This window comes from Crocodylus porosus, unplaced genomic scaffold (assembly GCF_001723895.1).
Source record: "Crocodylus porosus isolate Cpor-Errol unplaced genomic scaffold, CroPor_comp1, whole genome shotgun sequence".
NCBI lineage: Eukaryota > Metazoa > Chordata > Crocodylia > Crocodylidae > Crocodylus > Crocodylus porosus.
Window position 1 is genome coordinate 84,669,067 of NW_017728886.1, and position 17,031 is coordinate 84,686,097.

At 42.3% G+C, this 17,031-nt stretch overlaps 1 protein-coding gene across 7 annotated transcripts in view; it reads right to left on the reverse strand.

Moving 5' to 3' along the window:
* The window catches only part of PDE1C (phosphodiesterase 1C), a 479,499-nt gene that overhangs the window by 45,457 nt on the left and 417,011 nt on the right, over positions 1–17,031 (reverse strand). For all 7 annotated transcript variants that reach the window (XM_019538223.1, XM_019538225.1, XM_019538224.1 and 4 more), the window contains 3 exons: positions 11,785–11,905; positions 9,049–9,224; positions 1,763–2,062 (listed from right to left, as the gene is read on the reverse strand). In XM_019538223.1, the coding sequence (XP_019393768.1) occupies positions 1,763–2,062; positions 9,049–9,224; positions 11,785–11,905 (597 nt within the window). The remainder of the gene's footprint in view (positions 1–1,762; positions 2,063–9,048; positions 9,225–11,784; positions 11,906–17,031) is intronic.

Sequence of the window (17,031 nt, forward strand, 5' to 3'; positions counted from 1 at the left end):
CACAAACTCCTGCAAGACCGTTTCAGGCTGGACATAAGGAAGAATTTCTTTACTGTCCGAGCCCCCAAGGTCTGGAACAGCCTGCCAGCGGAGGTGGTTCAAGCGCCTACATTGAACACCTTCAAGAGTAAACTGGATGCTTATCTTGCTGGGATGATCCTATGACCCCAGCTGACTTCCTGCCCTTTGGGCAGGGAGCTGGACTCGATGATCTCCCGAGGTCCCTTCCAGCCCTAATGTCTATGAAATAATATGAGAAGGGAGGACAACAGAAGCTTGATAGAACAAAGTCATCTATCTCCTCAGCTCAAATATTTATAGTTTTGCGAGCCAATACTCTGACAGACCCCATACCGCTGGTTTATGGGGAACTTATGGCAGAATTGGTCTTCTGTTTGAAAGTTAAATTTCTGCTTAGTTGACATCTGCTTAGATTTCAATGGATGGTTATGAAAATGTATGTGTGCAGGTACAGAAATTTACTTACTTGTCCATTTTCTGGTGACTGATAATAATGAGAAATGAATTATATTTTATGACAAAATGAATTTATATTTATTGACAAAAATAAGCGACTTGCCCCCAAGTGTGTGTAGGTAAAGATGATGAATACCCCCATGAATATTACTACACAGCATGATGCCTTTCCAAAAGCACCCAGGCTGTTACTGAGAAAGATTTCAAACTAATATGGGGCGACAATTTTTTTTACCTTTCCCTGAATATTACTTATTATGAATAGTGAGCTTTTGAATATTATAATAGCTGGCCTGCCATATTGCCAGCAGCACAGTAGAATGATAAGGATAATGATCTTTCTGGAAGACATTACCAAGCTGAAGCAATAATGAGAATGCTTTACAATGAGATATTAACATATAGGCAGTGCATAAAGAAACTGCATTCAAACCGAAGAGATGAGGATTATGTTTCATGAGTCTGAAAAGACCCTGCAATGACTGTAACTCATAAAGGCCTTTTCCAATAAATTAAAAAGCATGGTTGCTATTCTTGAGAATGACACTAATTTTCAGAAATCATTATAATTCCTTTCAAAGCATTTTTGACACCTACAAGAAGGAGATATGACCACAGAAGAAACTATTGAAAGCACCAGAGTGTTCTTAACCCCCATGTTGTTCTTGAATGGGGACTATGCCTGCCTTCACATTTGTACCATCCTGAGCTTTAACTCAGCAGATGCTGTATGAGGCATATAGGAAAGAAGGCCAATATGTATCATAACAAACAGCACAGCAAAGGAAAAACAAAAGTAGAGTGAGAATTAAAGGCTCAAAGCCAGAGCCTCTGCTCTCACTGAAATCCACTGAGATTATTGAAGCAGTGTAAATGGTTGTTAAACTACCCTGAAACAGTTCATGAGCTACTTCTGGCTTCCCCTTCCTCAGCTAACTAAGCACAAGCTCCATGAAGCTGAGGATTGCCCCTGGAACACTATTTCAGTTTCCCTATTGTACAAAGTATTTGGCAATGGCATTTCCGTGTGGGAGCAACACCTGGCCCTTACCTCTGGGGAAAAGGGCCCAAACTGCACAAGAATAATTCTGCAAGGGGTCAGCTAACCTTCTCTTCAGGAGCTTCCAGAGTCCAGCTCCAAGGACTTCATCTGACACTTCCCACAGGAACAAGAAGCAGCCTCCACAGAAACACACCAGGTCCTGCTTTTCCATGGTTCACTCCCAAACCTAGATTAGACAACTGGCCGTAGACTTGGGTTTAACGAATCAGGGAAAGAACTTACCGTTCTGTACACGTTGTTTTTCCTCTCCTGTTGCTTGTTGTGAATCAGTTCCCTTGTCTGTCCTAGATGCATTTTTCCCTTGAGAGGCTTCGTGCTTGTTCACAACAGTCTGCCGAGTCCCATTTACAGGATTCTTGCTGGATTCCGCGCTCTTGCTTTCCCCTGGATTTGGTTCTTTGCTGTTTTCTGAGTTGGCTGCCGTGGCATCCTCAGCTGGTGTCTTTTCATCTTTGTCTTCTGTATTCTTTTCATCTGTACCCTGGTGAGCATTTTCCTCTGCTTCTCTTTTAGCTTTTTCTTCTGCATCCTCAGCAAAGGGAAAACCACAAGGAAAAAAAAAAAGGGAAATCAAGCTCATCAGTAGATTGGCCAAGAGTAACGTACACACTTTGAATTCCTTTTAATCCATTTCATCTCAACTGATCTTTACTTAGATAAACATGGAAATTAACTTGACAAGAAAAAGGCGCAAAAACAGCAAACCATATGAAGGTGTTCAGCCTCAGCCCATTAAAAGCCATTTTTATCCCAATAAAGTTGCTTTGAAAACCTTGCCCTGAATGCAATTACAAATCTGAATCACAGGCATATTTTATAACTATCATAGAACTTGGATGCTTTGGAGGGTTGGGTCCCTTACTCCCCTGCAAAGATGAGGGCTTGTGAACTAGCTAGGTGTGTAGCTGTAGCCCAGAACTGTGCAGGACGGCTGTGGTGCTCCAGCTATTTCCTGTACCTTCGATCGCAAAGTGTACTGCTTTGCTGATCAGCTGCATAGGACAATAGTGAGCTCCAGCTAAGTAGAGGAGTGACTTTTTTTTACATCAAAGCTGCAGCAAACAACAATGTGCCTTGTCTTTAATTTGGCAATCCATTGCGTACTAAGCAGACACCAGATGCGAGTAATCACTGTTCTACTGTATTTTAGAAAAAAGCAAACAAGAGGAAGAAGAGATTAATTATATACAGGTGTGTGTATGAGGAAGGAAGTTAGTGTTATCCATGACATGAGCAAGTAAAAAAGTCAATCAAACCCTAGTTAGGCCTTTGCCTGACTCTTTGAACAGTCCTACATGCTCTGATTTCAATCTGTCTTCTTGGCTGCCTTCTTTTCTGCTCCTTCATCCCCATCAGTCCCTTTCTCTGAGCCATCCTTCCTTTCTTTGTAGTCTAATACTATTGGCACTGATCCCTTATAGTGATACTGAAGGATCAGAAAGTACTTTACACAGAAAGTAGGGCAGGGTGACTCTGAAGTCAGACAGATGGTAGGCAGGGTGGCACCATAGAGACTCACTGGTTCAGACAGGCATGAGCTTTTACAGGCAGTAACCTACTTCATATTCATAATTTATAGCATCTAACAAAGTAGGTTGTTGCCTTCACAAGCTCAGGCATCCCTGAACCAGTGAGTCTCTAAGGTGCTACCCTGCCTACTGTCTATTTGACTTCAGAGTAATACAGCTAACCACCTCTCTGCCTAAAGTCCTTCATAAAAATATAATGACAGATGGACTACAGACATGGATTTCTTCATCCACCAAGGAACGCAGCCATCTCAGAGGCATTGGAAGGAAGAACTTTATCCAAGTGAAAGTGCAAGGGAAGGGTAAGTAACTTGAGCCTCTTTTTCTCTACTTCCCTAAGCCTGCCTCTGAAACCCAACCATCTCACTTCTCTGGCTCTCTCACCCTGGTTCCTGCTTCCCACTGAACCAGCCATCTCCTCTAGCAATCTTGAGAGAAAAAGTTATGAAGTGTTTCAAGCAGCTTTTCATATGCAACACACATCCTTTTGATAATTGAATCAGAATCACTTCTGTGAAAATCCACCAAAAAGAGAAGATGAAAGAAGAAAAGGGAGGAGAAAACATCATCAGAAAAGAAAGTCATTTGTATAAGAGGCATCAATCTGTATTTCCTCGCCAGCAGCTGATAAAAGTTAATTAATTTTAAAATTAATAAATTATGGATCACATGAAAATATAATTAAATTAGATATGAGCCTCCTACTCTTTATTAATGATTTCTGCAATAATCTAGTTTCCATAGATGGCTCAGCACTGCTCACTGTCACTTATACCGTAGGTCCTGAGGTGTAGGGATGGCTTTCCAGAGGTCTTTCCCCCTCTTGGATTCTCTAAGACATTTGCTACACCTTTGCAATCAAATCACAGGCACAGCTCAAAAAAGACTCAGGGAGGAAGAAGAGGAAGAGATCTCTTTAGAAAGAAATCTATTATGATACTGCTGGAAGTTTGTCTATTATCAAAATGAGTATCACAAAATGTTTTACCAGTGCTGTGTTTTTTGTACCTTCGGGCCTGTGTTTATTGTGGTTCTTAATTTGTAGCTATTTAATACTGATCTTTTAACCTGAAGGAATTCAGTAACACATCCGCTTATTTTTTCCCACCCAGTCCCAGACATTTTCCATAAAAACTATGCTCCATATAAAGAGAGACACACCGAAGTTTCTAATGACAATATCTTTACAGAACAGAACAGTCTTCTACAAATCACTGTCTCTTGTAACAGTAATGGCAATTTCTTATTCCCTTTGGGTTCCATTTTGCGGTGTGTGATGTTGTGCACTAATAAACAGCTGTCATATGTTCCCCTCTATGTGCCTTCATTCCCACAGTAATGATAATTTGTATTTTAGCACTGCCTAGAGGCCTTAACAGACTCTGAGATGCCTTTGCCCTGAGCATCCTATAAAAATATTGAGAGACAGGCCCTGTCCCAAAGATCTTATAAGCCAAACAGACAAGATGGACAAAGGATTGGAAAAAAGAGAACTTATATGACTTGGCCAAGGTCATAAAAATGGTCAGTGGCAGGGCTAGGAGTAGAATCCAGGGATCCTAAGTCCCAGTACAGTGCCCTAGCTGCTGGATTACATTTCCATCCTATGTTTCTAAAGGACTGTACAGGTTTTGTATAAATGTGATCATTACTGGACATATCCTGACCCCCTGGAGGTTCAGATAAATTGTTGAACCAATTACAACCATCTCCTGGTGACACTGTGCAGAAGAAAATTTAGATTTGCTGACCATTGCAAAAGTAGGGGAAAAAAATCAAACCCACCAAATGATCTTCATTCCCTGATTTTACTAATGTAGATCTATATATTTACTGCCTTCAAAAAATAAATATGAATTCTTGCTTATACTATGTCTTCCATAGCTGAGAGAGAGATTTCTGATATGAGCTACTTAAAAATAAAACTATTTCTTTCATAGTCAATGTAAGCAACCAAACATTTATCTCGGAGACATTATGTGAATTCTGTGAAGAACAAGTATGAAGTATTGTGTCAATACTTATTACCAACAACAGCATTATTTAATCAGTGGTACACAATATGCATTTGAATAATGCCTTGACATTTATGAGAGCATTTTGGTAAAAAAAATCTTTATGCAAAGCAGTCAGTGCAGATCAGTACAAAGCACATTTCGAAGTTAAATATCCAGGAGCTGTTAGGGCATGCTGTATGCATTTGTTCTTTGGCAATTTGTAAAATATGTATCATTTATTTCCCTGGTGGTTTCCCCTGCATATAAGTTTTAGATAGCCTGAATATGCATTGTAGATTTAAAAATGGTATATTTTGCAATGAAATCCTCACAATTACCAGTTACTTATTACAGCTAAATATATTGACCATTTACAGTTCAAAAGTCATATACTAAAAACCTTTTGGCCACATTAAGGACTAGGGGATGATCTTTTTGTTTGGCTTGTTCTAATGTAAAGGAACATTGTATTTGGTTACTAACTTGCCTTTTTCGGTCCCTCTAAAGAGAACTTAAAATTTGTGAAGAAAAAACTGTTTTGCTGATGTAAGAACTAAGCCAAGTCCTCCATTATGCCTGAAATCAAGTCCAAAAATGTTTAAGGGAATTCCAGTCACCTACTTAAAGAGATTATTGTTATTTTTAAATTATCTATATTTATTTATCAGTTGCAAGCAGGATTGGAGCCTCATTGTTCTAGATAATGTCTGTCCCAGAGAGTTTATCCTACTCTGCAATGACATAGATTTCAATCTTATAGAAATTTACTACTAGGGCAAGTAATTCTGATAATTATTTAATAGAACTCCTATGAATAGTAAACTCCATGCCCGGCACTACAGATGTATTGGCTTGAGTCCATACTAACATTTTATAATGATTATCTGAAATTTTATAATGATTTCATTTTATCAGAAAATTTCAGTTTTCAAATGAGCCTGGAAGAACCTACTCAGATTCTTCATGGTCCAGCCCAGGCCAGGGGATATGCAATCCAGGTCAGACCTGCCAGGTAGACTGCCCCAGGGCTAGGGACTCAAAGCTTATATGCTTCTTGGCTATAGGTAACCAGGCATTGGTGATGCATAGGGGGTGCAAGCAGGTGAATGTGCACCCCCTGAGCTTGGTGGTGTACCCCCTGCGAAAAGACACCACTACCGCTTGCCACCACCCCCGCTTGCTGTTGACACCGCCGATGGCATCTGCGGGTAGTCCGTGATCACCGGTGGCTGCTGCCATCACTGCTGGTGGTGTCTGCAGGTGGTTGCCTACCACTGGTCGGCACTCACCACCCCACCTGCTGACAGTGCCACGGCCGCCTGTGGGAGCTCCCTGCTTGCTACCACCAAGCTCCCCACCGACAGTGCTGTCACCACCTGTGGGAACTCGCCATGCCTCCTCAGCCTCCGGGGACATGCAGTGTTCATGTAGCCAGCCATGATAGGGATTCCAGGCTTTCTTCTATGGAGCCAGGTACCTAAAAGCCTTGGGAGTCTTAGCTCTAACTAGAGTCACCAATACTGGGATTCCAGGCAGCTGCTCAGTGAACATGATAGTCTCATATGTTTCGTAGAGGGGTCTGAGGAGCCTATTTAATACTGGAAATAATGAGAGTCGGTGATTTTTTCTTTGGGTCTCCTGTTCATGGGAAATTATGAAAATCTGGCTGTTTGGTTCAATGTAGACAAATGAACTTAAAAGAATCCCACAAATTTTCCAGTATTCTGAAAACTCTATTTTCAACCAGCTCTGCATAGTAATATATATATAAATAATATAATATTTAGGGGTGTACTGACAGAGAATTTTGGGAGCGATACAAATAACCAGTATTTAAGGAGGCATATCGGGCAATACCAATACAATTTCCAAAATGCAGTGTGGCAGCTTGATGAGCAGTGTCCGGCTGGTAATTCTGTTGTGGTGGAAGAGGTGGGGGGCATGAAGGAGTGTGGGAGGGGCAGATCAAGGCCTCTGCTGTTAGGGAGGTAGTCGGGCCGGGGCTGGGGCTGGGGCTAGGGCTTGGGCTGGGGCAGGTGCTGCCCAACCAGTGTGGGGCAGGGTGTGGGATGGAGCTGCAGCTTGTCCATGGAGTGTGGATGGGGTGGCTCCCACTGCTGCGTGTACCCTGGGAGGGCATGCCTCCAGATCCGCATGTGGGGTGGGGCAGGCAGGCTGCTGCTGCAGGCTGCAGCTGGGGTTGCTCTGGGCTCTTCCTGGTGGGGGCTGGGCTGGACTGCATTTGGGGCACGTGGCAGCAGTGCTGGGAGGGAGGCTATGAGGGAGGCTGCAGCCATTCCAAAATTTACTGTAGCCCCCCCAACTCACCTCCCAGTGCCACTGCCCACCCTGCCCTGAGTACAGCAAAGCCCAGCTCGCTTTAGGAAAAGCCTGGCACAGCCCATGCCAGGAAGAGCTCAGCACACCTCCAGCCCCAGCCCGCAGCAGCTGCCCTGCATACAGATCCAGAGGCACATGGCCCCCATGCCCTCCCAGGGTGTGCGCAGTGGTGGGAGCCACCCTGCCCCTCTGCACCTCTGAACGAGCTGCGGCTCTGTCCTGTGCCCCACCCTTACCTGGGCAGTGCCTGCCCCAGCCCCAGCCCCAGCCCCACTCCCTCCTTCACTGTGGGAGCCTTGATCCGCTTCCTCCATGCCCCCTCCCTCCCCCCTCCCCTTCTACCACAACAGACTTACCAGGTGGACACAGAGCTCCATGCTGCCAGGATATGCTTCTCACTGCCTACGTGCTGCACTGCAGCTGCATGCATGCATGGGGCATTTATTGGCCACATTATCAGCTACATCATGCAAAAAAGCCAATTGCCAATACAGTCAATTTTCTTTATGTCAGTGCTGATCTGATATATGGGACCGATGTATCAGTGCACCTCTAACAACATACACACACACACACCCTGTATTGGTTATAAAATATACTAGATCAGTTAAATAAGGTGCTGAATAATGCGGCAACTTTTCAGAGGAGAGTTTGTAAATTGTGCTTTAAAGAATAAAAAGTCAGAGTTATATTTCTTTTCATAGAGTGCATCTACACAAGATGCTTTACTGCAGAGTTGACTAATTAGCTCAACAGTAAAGTGTCACTGTCCACCTGTTTGCCCCCATTAGGCCAAAGTAAACTAATTAACTGCAGGAAAGTATTGCCTGACACAAGTACTATCCCATAGTGCAGCTATTTACTCTGCCACAATGCATATGTATATGTTAAGGGTGCTACAGTGCAGGGCCTGCGTGCTGGCTAGCCCTGCACTGAAACACACTCATGCTCCAGCCAGCCACTCTGCAGCACATTGAGTTGGGCACGAGCAGCTCTGGGCTAGGAGGCTGATCCCCTGGGCCCTCTGCCAGCTGGGGCTGTGCCACTCCAGGTCAATGTGCTGTAGTCCCAGGTGCATATGTAAATGCTGCATCCAGCAGCAATAAACTCTGGTGTGAACTGCACCAAAATTTATTGTGTTGTGTTAATTCATGTGTAGACATGCCCAAATTTAACTTGATCCAAAGCGTATTGAAATCAATTACTCTGTTTTCTGCTTCCTGCCCTATATGCCACAGTAATGCCTGTCTCCCCCCTCATTACCATGTGTCAGATACTGCCCCTGCCACTTGTTGATGAAGATGAACAAAAGAGCACTGAAAGCAAATCCATCAAAGGCCTGATTCAGAGTGGTAGATGGGGCCAGAAAAGGGGGATCACAGTGGCATGTGGGAGTGTGTGGAGCTAATTTGTGGCATGCCTGCCATAAAGGTTGGCCGCCACTGGTATATGGTAATGGTGAGTTAAACAAAATTCCTGTCTCCGAATGTGGGGAGGACTGTTGGCCTGTAAAAACAAATAGTTTGAGAAGACAGAGCTCACTTCAGGGATTATGGGCAGAAGAACAGCCAGAGAGGAGGGGAGGAGAGGAGAGGGAGAAGAGGGGAGAAGAACTTGTTTGGTATGAAGGTCATCTTGTTACCTTTGGTTGCTTGTGCTTTCCATTTCTCCCGGTTCTGTTGCACCACCTCAGTCCAGGTGGCTTTAAAACATTTGAAATCCACAGTGAGTATGGAACAGTTGATTGAGGCACTTCCTTCTGATCCAGTGCTTTTGACACTTGATCTTTTAACTTCTGAGGGGCTAATGCTATTCAAACTGGGAAACAAGATTACAGAATGTAACAGGAATCAGCATTTTATACACCTTATCATATCTAAGAACTGATGAAAAATTGGATTTTTTTTCTGGAGTATTATATCACAAACTCCCTGCATAACTAAATACATCTTGATTTAAACTCAGTTTTCCACTGAAGCGGTTGACATGCCATTTTCTCAGTTAGGTGAAAATTCTGCTCAAAACTTTTACATGCCTTGCTACCAGCTGAAAAATGACGGAATCTCCTAAATCTTTACTTAGATGCCTCTGACCAGCCTCTTATTCTCTGACTTGCCTCTCTATAGGCCACCAGAACCTACAAAACTAGATGCTTGTTAAAAATGGAGGTAAGAGAGGTAGGAGGGTAACTGGGAGTGGGAGAGATGATTAAAACTCGACTAAAACTTGCAAGATAGTTGAGCAAAAAAAATCAGATCCAATTTAAACCATCTAAACTTCATGGACAATTTGTATCTGTGGTTTTGGTGGGTTTGGCCATTACAAAAAAGGGGGCCATGAAATCTAGCTTCAGATTCTTAATTGCTGCAGATTTTAGGGGTGTTCACATTTGCAGTTTTCATATTTTGAGGGATGCATAATACCAAAAATTGCATTCTTTTGCATACTATATATAGTGATAAAAGTTATAATTTAGAGATGCTTCCTAAATTTAGAAGAGTTAGGAACTGAGAATAGTCTCCTAGGTAGTAACAAGTTAGAGAAATAAAGGGTCTTCAGAGGCTCGTCTACTGCTCCACAATAAAAGTTGTTATTTAGTTTTTTTCATTCATGTGTGCTTGTATTTATTGAATCCTGTGATCGCTACATTATATGAGGATGTAACAAGAATGAATGAAAGACAGGGAAAATGTAGGGTGATTATTAGTGGCAAGACCTATTAGACTAGGGGGGCCAGAAGGGTTTAGGGGAGACACTGTTTCCCCTAGCGCCCCCTGGCATGACATGGAACAATGGACACAAGTTATTAGAGAGTAGATTTAGATTAGACATCTGCAAGAACTACGTCACAGTTAGGGCGGCTAGGAGCTGGAACCAACTTCCTAGGGAAGTGGTGCTGGCTCCTACCTTGGGGATCTTTAAGAAGAGGCTTGATGACTACCTGGCTGGACTCACTTGAGTCCAGTCTTTTCTCCCGCCCAGGCGGGGGGTCGGACTTGAAGATCTACAAGGTCCCTTTCGACCCTACTTCTATGATTCTTGAATAGATTCCCGAGAGAAGGGGTTGAAATTAGGGCTGTGCAAAGCTTCAGTTGCTGATTTGATTCAGCGGAGATTTGGCCTGATTCAGTGGCCAAATCTTCGTATTGAATCAGGAGACCCTTTAATCTCTCTGAATTGAATTGGAACCCTCTGAATCAATTCAGAGAGATTCAGAATGATTTGATGATTCAGACACAGACGCAGCTTTAAATGTTTTTTCTACATACCTCAAAGTACCAGGCAGCTCGTGAATGCTGAGATGCTGGGGTGGATGGAGCATCCCACAGGAGTGCAAGGGGGAGGGAGGGGTCCCCAGCACACTTGGCAGCAGACCCAGAAGTGGACCAGAAGCACTTCTGAGTCCACTGGGGAGCATGCAGGGGACCCCCCTACACATACTCCTTGGCTCAGTGACTGGTGCCTCCTGGGTCTGGGGGGCACCCAGGGTCCCCCCTGCAGCTGATCGCTGAGCTGAGAGGGTGTGGAGGGGGTTTGCCAATGAGTACACGGAGGGGCCCCCCACACTCCTGTGGGATGCTCCATCTGCCCCAGCATCACAGTGTTCACAAGCCACGCCTGATACCTTGGTGTATATAGAAAAAACATTTAAAGTGGTGTCTATGGCTGAATCGCTGATTCTCTGAATCAGCATTGAATCTTCAGATTCAGATTTGGCTGAATCAAATCAGGACAGTGATCTGAATCGATTAATCGAATCACTGTTTCCAATTCAGGCTGAATCCAAATCCAAATCAAATACAGCCTGTTTTGCACACCTGTAGCTGAAATCCTATTACTGGAAACATGTCATCTATAGCTAGACTAGATAACTGCATGTAGTATATACCCTCTCTGGAATGACAGACAAGCGTCATGACCTAATATGTCTTTTCTCTGTCTCATTTCTATTACTCTGATTAGCAATGGTGAGCCTCATATGGTCTATCAGATATGTTATAGTTCTAAACCTTTTGAATAACCAACACTAAACTAGTGCCTGATGCATCTCAGAACCTGCCAAGGAGAAACTCTAGTCTTCTTGACAGATCTTCTGACAGGATGTAAGGTTAAATGAAATTAAGATTTTAAATTCCAAGTAATTCTGGCAGTGCCCTAAATATTTACTTAAGTCTGGCAGTAATTAGTCAGATCTGACTGTACTTTATTTCTTTCATTTCTATGACCAGTCCCATTTATGTCTATTCTGGGAGATTTTAAGGGAAAGCAGAACCTAGAGAATGTCTCTGCTAACCCCCCTATGAGTTCAAAATGAAAACCAACCACAAAAGTGAGGTACTGCTGATTTACCAAAGGAAAGGCAGACGTGGGTACTCACCTGGAACGCCTAAATCCTGACATGCCAGAGCGGGTGGCTTCATCAATGAGTGGTGTTACAATCTTCTCGGTCATGTCAGTTAGCACAGTGAAAGTAGGTTCCACAATGAAATCAATAAAACCTGAATGAAAATACCACAAAGCCAAGCAGAAGAGGTAAGCATTTATATGTCATTACTGCTTATGACTTATCTAATCTTACAACAGGTAGGAAAAAAACTAATTAAATGTTGAAAGAGGAACTGAAAAAATTACAGAGGAAAAATGACATGACATTAATCCCTGCCTCATGAGCCTGTCATCTGAAGAGTTTGCAATAAAAAGTGGCTGCTTATATGCTGGAAAGCAAGTGTTGCAAATCAGAATATAAACAGATGTTTTATGAGTTTTGTGGGTATCTAAGCCAAATTCCTAGTACAGTTGGATAAGAGCCAGCTCTAAAGATGAGATAGCAGGAAACAGAAACATGGAATAACAGTAATAATAATGATAGGCTGAGCTGGGTGTCTGTTTAAAGTGGTGTGAAGTTACATACACAAATCCCTTATCAAATATCAACAGGTTTTGGTGAACAGTTCCACTTGAATACTTGCCCAGCTTGTTCTTGTTCTTGTTCGATAGTCAAACAGTTTGGAGGCTACTTATTTATTTTTAACAACTTCATTTTATTTTTTTTTAATCCGAAGTAGATGGAAAAATGCACAGCCGAACCATTCATTCTCACAGTATGTGCACAGATAAGTTGTGACATGGGAAGAGAGAAAAAGAAGTCTTTCCCCAACTCAGCGTGATGCAAGCCACAGAGATAGATCTTCCCACAGGACCCCCAACAAAATTCAGGATTTTAAGTACTCTGCAGCCATGCACTTGTGTCAGGTCCAGCTGTAGACCACTTCTAAGAGGCAGACCATACAGTAAATTTAACTTCTGTCTGCTGCAAACTGCTATCTGGGTGTCCCAACTTCCCAGTTCTGTATCTTAATTTGTTTGGATTTGTTTTAAATTTACTCCAACTATTAATTTCCTAGGTTTACAGTGCTTCTTCTAGGTATAATATGCAGTATTGCTATGAAATTTTATTCTAAAGTATTGCTATCAGCCTAAGCTCCAATTTCTCACAGTTCTTCTCTGAAAACTTCCCTGTGCTTTATATTTAAATTTGCATACCTGCACACTAAAGACAGTGAACAGAATGTGACCATGTGATATTTTTTGGGACCTGAAGGTAAACGACAACCTTAAATCATGTTTATTAGGGGTGTGCAAAGCTTCAGTCTTGAATTTGATTCAGAGAAGATTTGGCCCGATTCAGTGGCTGAATCATTGAATCTGAATTGAATCAGGAGACCCATTAAAAGCTCCGAATAGACTCAAAGCATCCAAATCGATTCGGAAAAGATTCAGCAATTCTACAATTCAGAAGGTGGTCTTGCGGGAAAACAGAAACTGAGAAGAAGGAGGGGGAGAAGACTGAAGGAAAGACTACTCTGATATTGACATCTGTAGCTAGCCACTGACTGTGATCTTTCCCTGAGTTCCCTTCCAATTTCTAGGGGATGGATGTAGAAACAGTATATAAGGCTCTGTGTGAAGCCTTTCTCTGCTTTTTGTGAGCTGTCTGTCTGGAAGCAACAGTGTGTCAAAGGTACTGGCTGCAGTGGCTGGCTTCCTAGTCAGTCTCTTGCTAGTCTCTCTTCTTGGAAAGGATTGGATACACCTTACTACTTACCCTTGCCTAGACTCTCTCTACTTATCCCTATCCAATCCATTCCTTTCACCTTTTTCGTCTCCTCAAATCCTCTTATTTGTTCTTGTTATTCCCCCCCCCACACACACACATTTTTAAAAAAGAAAGCTGTGTTTTCCCTGGAAGTGTGTCATCCATCACTGTGCAGGAAAGCACATATATTACACACAAACACATATAAAATAGATAGAAGATATATTACAGATAGAAGATATATTACACCCACACATATTTTCCAGCACAGCAAACATTATGAAGCATGCTGGAAAGGCAGGTGCCAGGTCTTTTGGCAGGGGAGGAAGAGGGGCTAGAGAAAGTAGGGGGAGAGCTGCAAGTCCCCACGCCCCCATCCAAACATAGATACACCCTCTTTCCTGGCTGTGATGAGTCTTCTACTGCCAGTGGAAGCAAGGAGGTGAGAGCAGTACCTGTCACTGCACCTGCACCACCTCCACTAAGACCAGAAATAACCACAAGCACCAGCATGACAGTCTCCTCCATCCTAATTTCTGCATCCAGCATAAGCCTCCCAGTGCCAGAGGAAGAGCTGGATCTGGAAGCAGGGGAGCTGAGTGCTATAGCCAGAGAAATTCTGGAGAAGGAGGAGGAATATATGCTTGTGCTCCACACCCCTCAAAGTTATATCCAGTAGATTTATGAAGTGAAGTTTGTAGGCATGTCTACAAAAGGTATTTTGTAAATTCCCTTTGAGGATCAGAACCAAGAGATTGGAGAGAGTGGTTTTCTTGTGAGAAATGTGCCACCACTGGAAATTGGGTGTTCTTGTCTTTAATAGATGTCCAGTGTGCATTCATTCTGGTGCACAGTTGTTGTTTGGTCTCTCATACATATTTTCCATCAGGTTATTTGATACAATAGATGAGATGCATAACATTTCTGGATGTGCAGCTGTAAGATCCAGGAATGGTACTGGTTCTCTTGTGGAGTGTAATTGTGGGGATACTGGAGATATGTTGGCAGGTTTTGCACTTCTTGTCATGTCATGGTCTGGATCCAGTTGGTGTATTTTGGGGCTGTAGAAAGTTTTCTTCTGGTGATGAGGTTAATGCGGTTCGGTGCTTGTTTGAATTTACAAAACACTTTTCACAGGTGAGCCTATGAATTTCATTTCAACAACCTCCTTGATACAAAAACTCATGGATTCAATATGGACATTGGATTTATGACACACTATAACCTGCCTAACATCTGACTCCCCAGGTACCTCTCTACTTTGATCTGCTTCGTCCCCTCCCCCCCAATCTGTTTCTAACCCCCTCACACCTCAATTTCACATTTTCACTGACTCGCTTTCTTGCCTGAATACCAGCCTCTGGCTTCTTTACTATTCATTCCATTTCAGAAAAGCACACACACCCCACAACTGCAGATGCTTCCTCAGCCTGATGAAGGGTTTTTAAACCCCAAAGCTTGCCAAAATATATTTCTCTAGTTATTCAGATAGTCTAATAAAATATATCATGTCTGCTTAAAAAACCTTGCCTGCCTGTTCCTTAGACCAACATGGCTACAACCAAAAGTCCAGTTAACACACACAAGTGACATGAGTTTTGCTTTTAACAGTTTGAGGTATACTTTCACAAAAGCCCCTGCACCTATCTCCTTGAAACCTGGCAGACTTCGTGCCCTCAGAAGGGGCTACCATCCCAGCTGCTTTCATCCAATTCTGCCCAAAAAAATGACAAAGTTATAGGTATTTTAGTGATTCCCCATTATAGGCTATGGCCACGTCACCAAATCACACCAGATCAGCGCTGAATCTTTCGAGTCCAATTCAGCCGAATTGATTCAGGAGAGTGATTCAAATCACCAAATCAAATCACTGTTCCCTGAACTGGCCGAATATGAATCAAATACTAGCTGCTTCACACAGGCCTAATGTTTATCTTAACTTTTGTGGTCTGGCTATGGTACACTTTTATGGCGTAGTTTTATGATATACTCTGCTAGTTTGATTTCATTATGGAGTCATAAAGCATCTTAGAATATTAGTCAGTTAATCTGTGTTTACAGCTACTTCTTTAATTCACCAAAGAAGTTCAGAGCAGCTGAAATTTACCCTCTTGTTCTCCAAACTCCCTCGACCCATTTTTTAATTAATTGGAACTCTTGAACGAATTAATAGGTTTGCTTGTAAAATCTCTGAGTACCCATTTAATATTTAAAGAGTAAATTCAGAGAGTTTTTGGAGGACGTGCCATATTATTCTTACATGATAAGGACTGGCATTTTTAACACTGAGACAGATCTATCTATTAAAAATGACCACCAGTAAAAGTTAGCTAGATAATGAAGGCAAGTACAAAGCACAGTTAGTAAATACTGTGCTGCATGTCAACCTTATTCTTGAAATCATTGGAAGCTGCATTGTTTAAAGTCGTAGCTAATTTGGTCACAAGAGTCTTAGGAAAGGTGAGAGTATTAATATATGCATGTCTGCATCACAGTATAAAAATGGAACTGATTTATTTTACAAACTTTTGATCCTATAACACTCTTCTATCATCCCTCATTGTATAAATTACACTTCCTTCATGCACCCATTGAATGCCAATGGGTTACATATTGCACTACTTTACCAATTACCAATCATCTATATTGGTTATACCACCACCAGATTGGGCCAATACCAATAGCTGTGAAATAGCCCTGAAATACACAGTACTATCTATGCACAGTACACCATTTTAATAGCTGGGCCTGGTTGGTGTCTTACTTCTTTTTGCTCTTACTAGCACTTACTTGCAAGAAGTAAGAGGCATGAAAAGCCAGGAATTGGCTCTCCAAGAGACTGTAGTAGGTATTACATTCTTTTCATCAAGTATGTTCTTGTTTCTGATTTTCCCTGGAGCCTGCATATTTTATTCAGCCATTAGCTCATGTTTGAATGAGGAATATAATAGCAAATTATGGTTCTCTACTTAAATAAACAGCAAAAAGAGAAGGGGCTTTGTTTTATAATGAGGTGGCTTAAATTATATTTCAAAACTCTTATTCTAAAAGCAATACCACAGAGGTCCATCTTTTATTCCTTGTTATGTGCAGAATGAATTGTAATTCACTTTAATGACCTGAAGAAATCACAATAAGCTATTGAAATGTCCTAATAACCAATCTTCATAAGCAAAGAAGAACCGTGATGCTACTTATTAATTTATCTTCATTCTTGTTTAATATAATGTATATGTGGACAAGATAGGTTTTCACTCCCCCTCAGTGATGACTGTTTTACAGATTTACAGATTCACAGAAGTTTAAGGCTGGAAGAGACCTTGTGAGATCATCGGGTCCAGCCCCCATGCTCTGGGCAGGAAAAACTGCTGACATCAAATAAACCACAGCAAGGAGTGCATCCAGTCTCCTTTTGAAGAGCTCCAGGGTAGGTACCTGCACCACCCCCACTGGGAGTCTATTCCAGAGTCTGGTCACATGAACTGTGAAGAAGATTGTCCTTATATCCAGTCTGAAATCTTCTTCTAG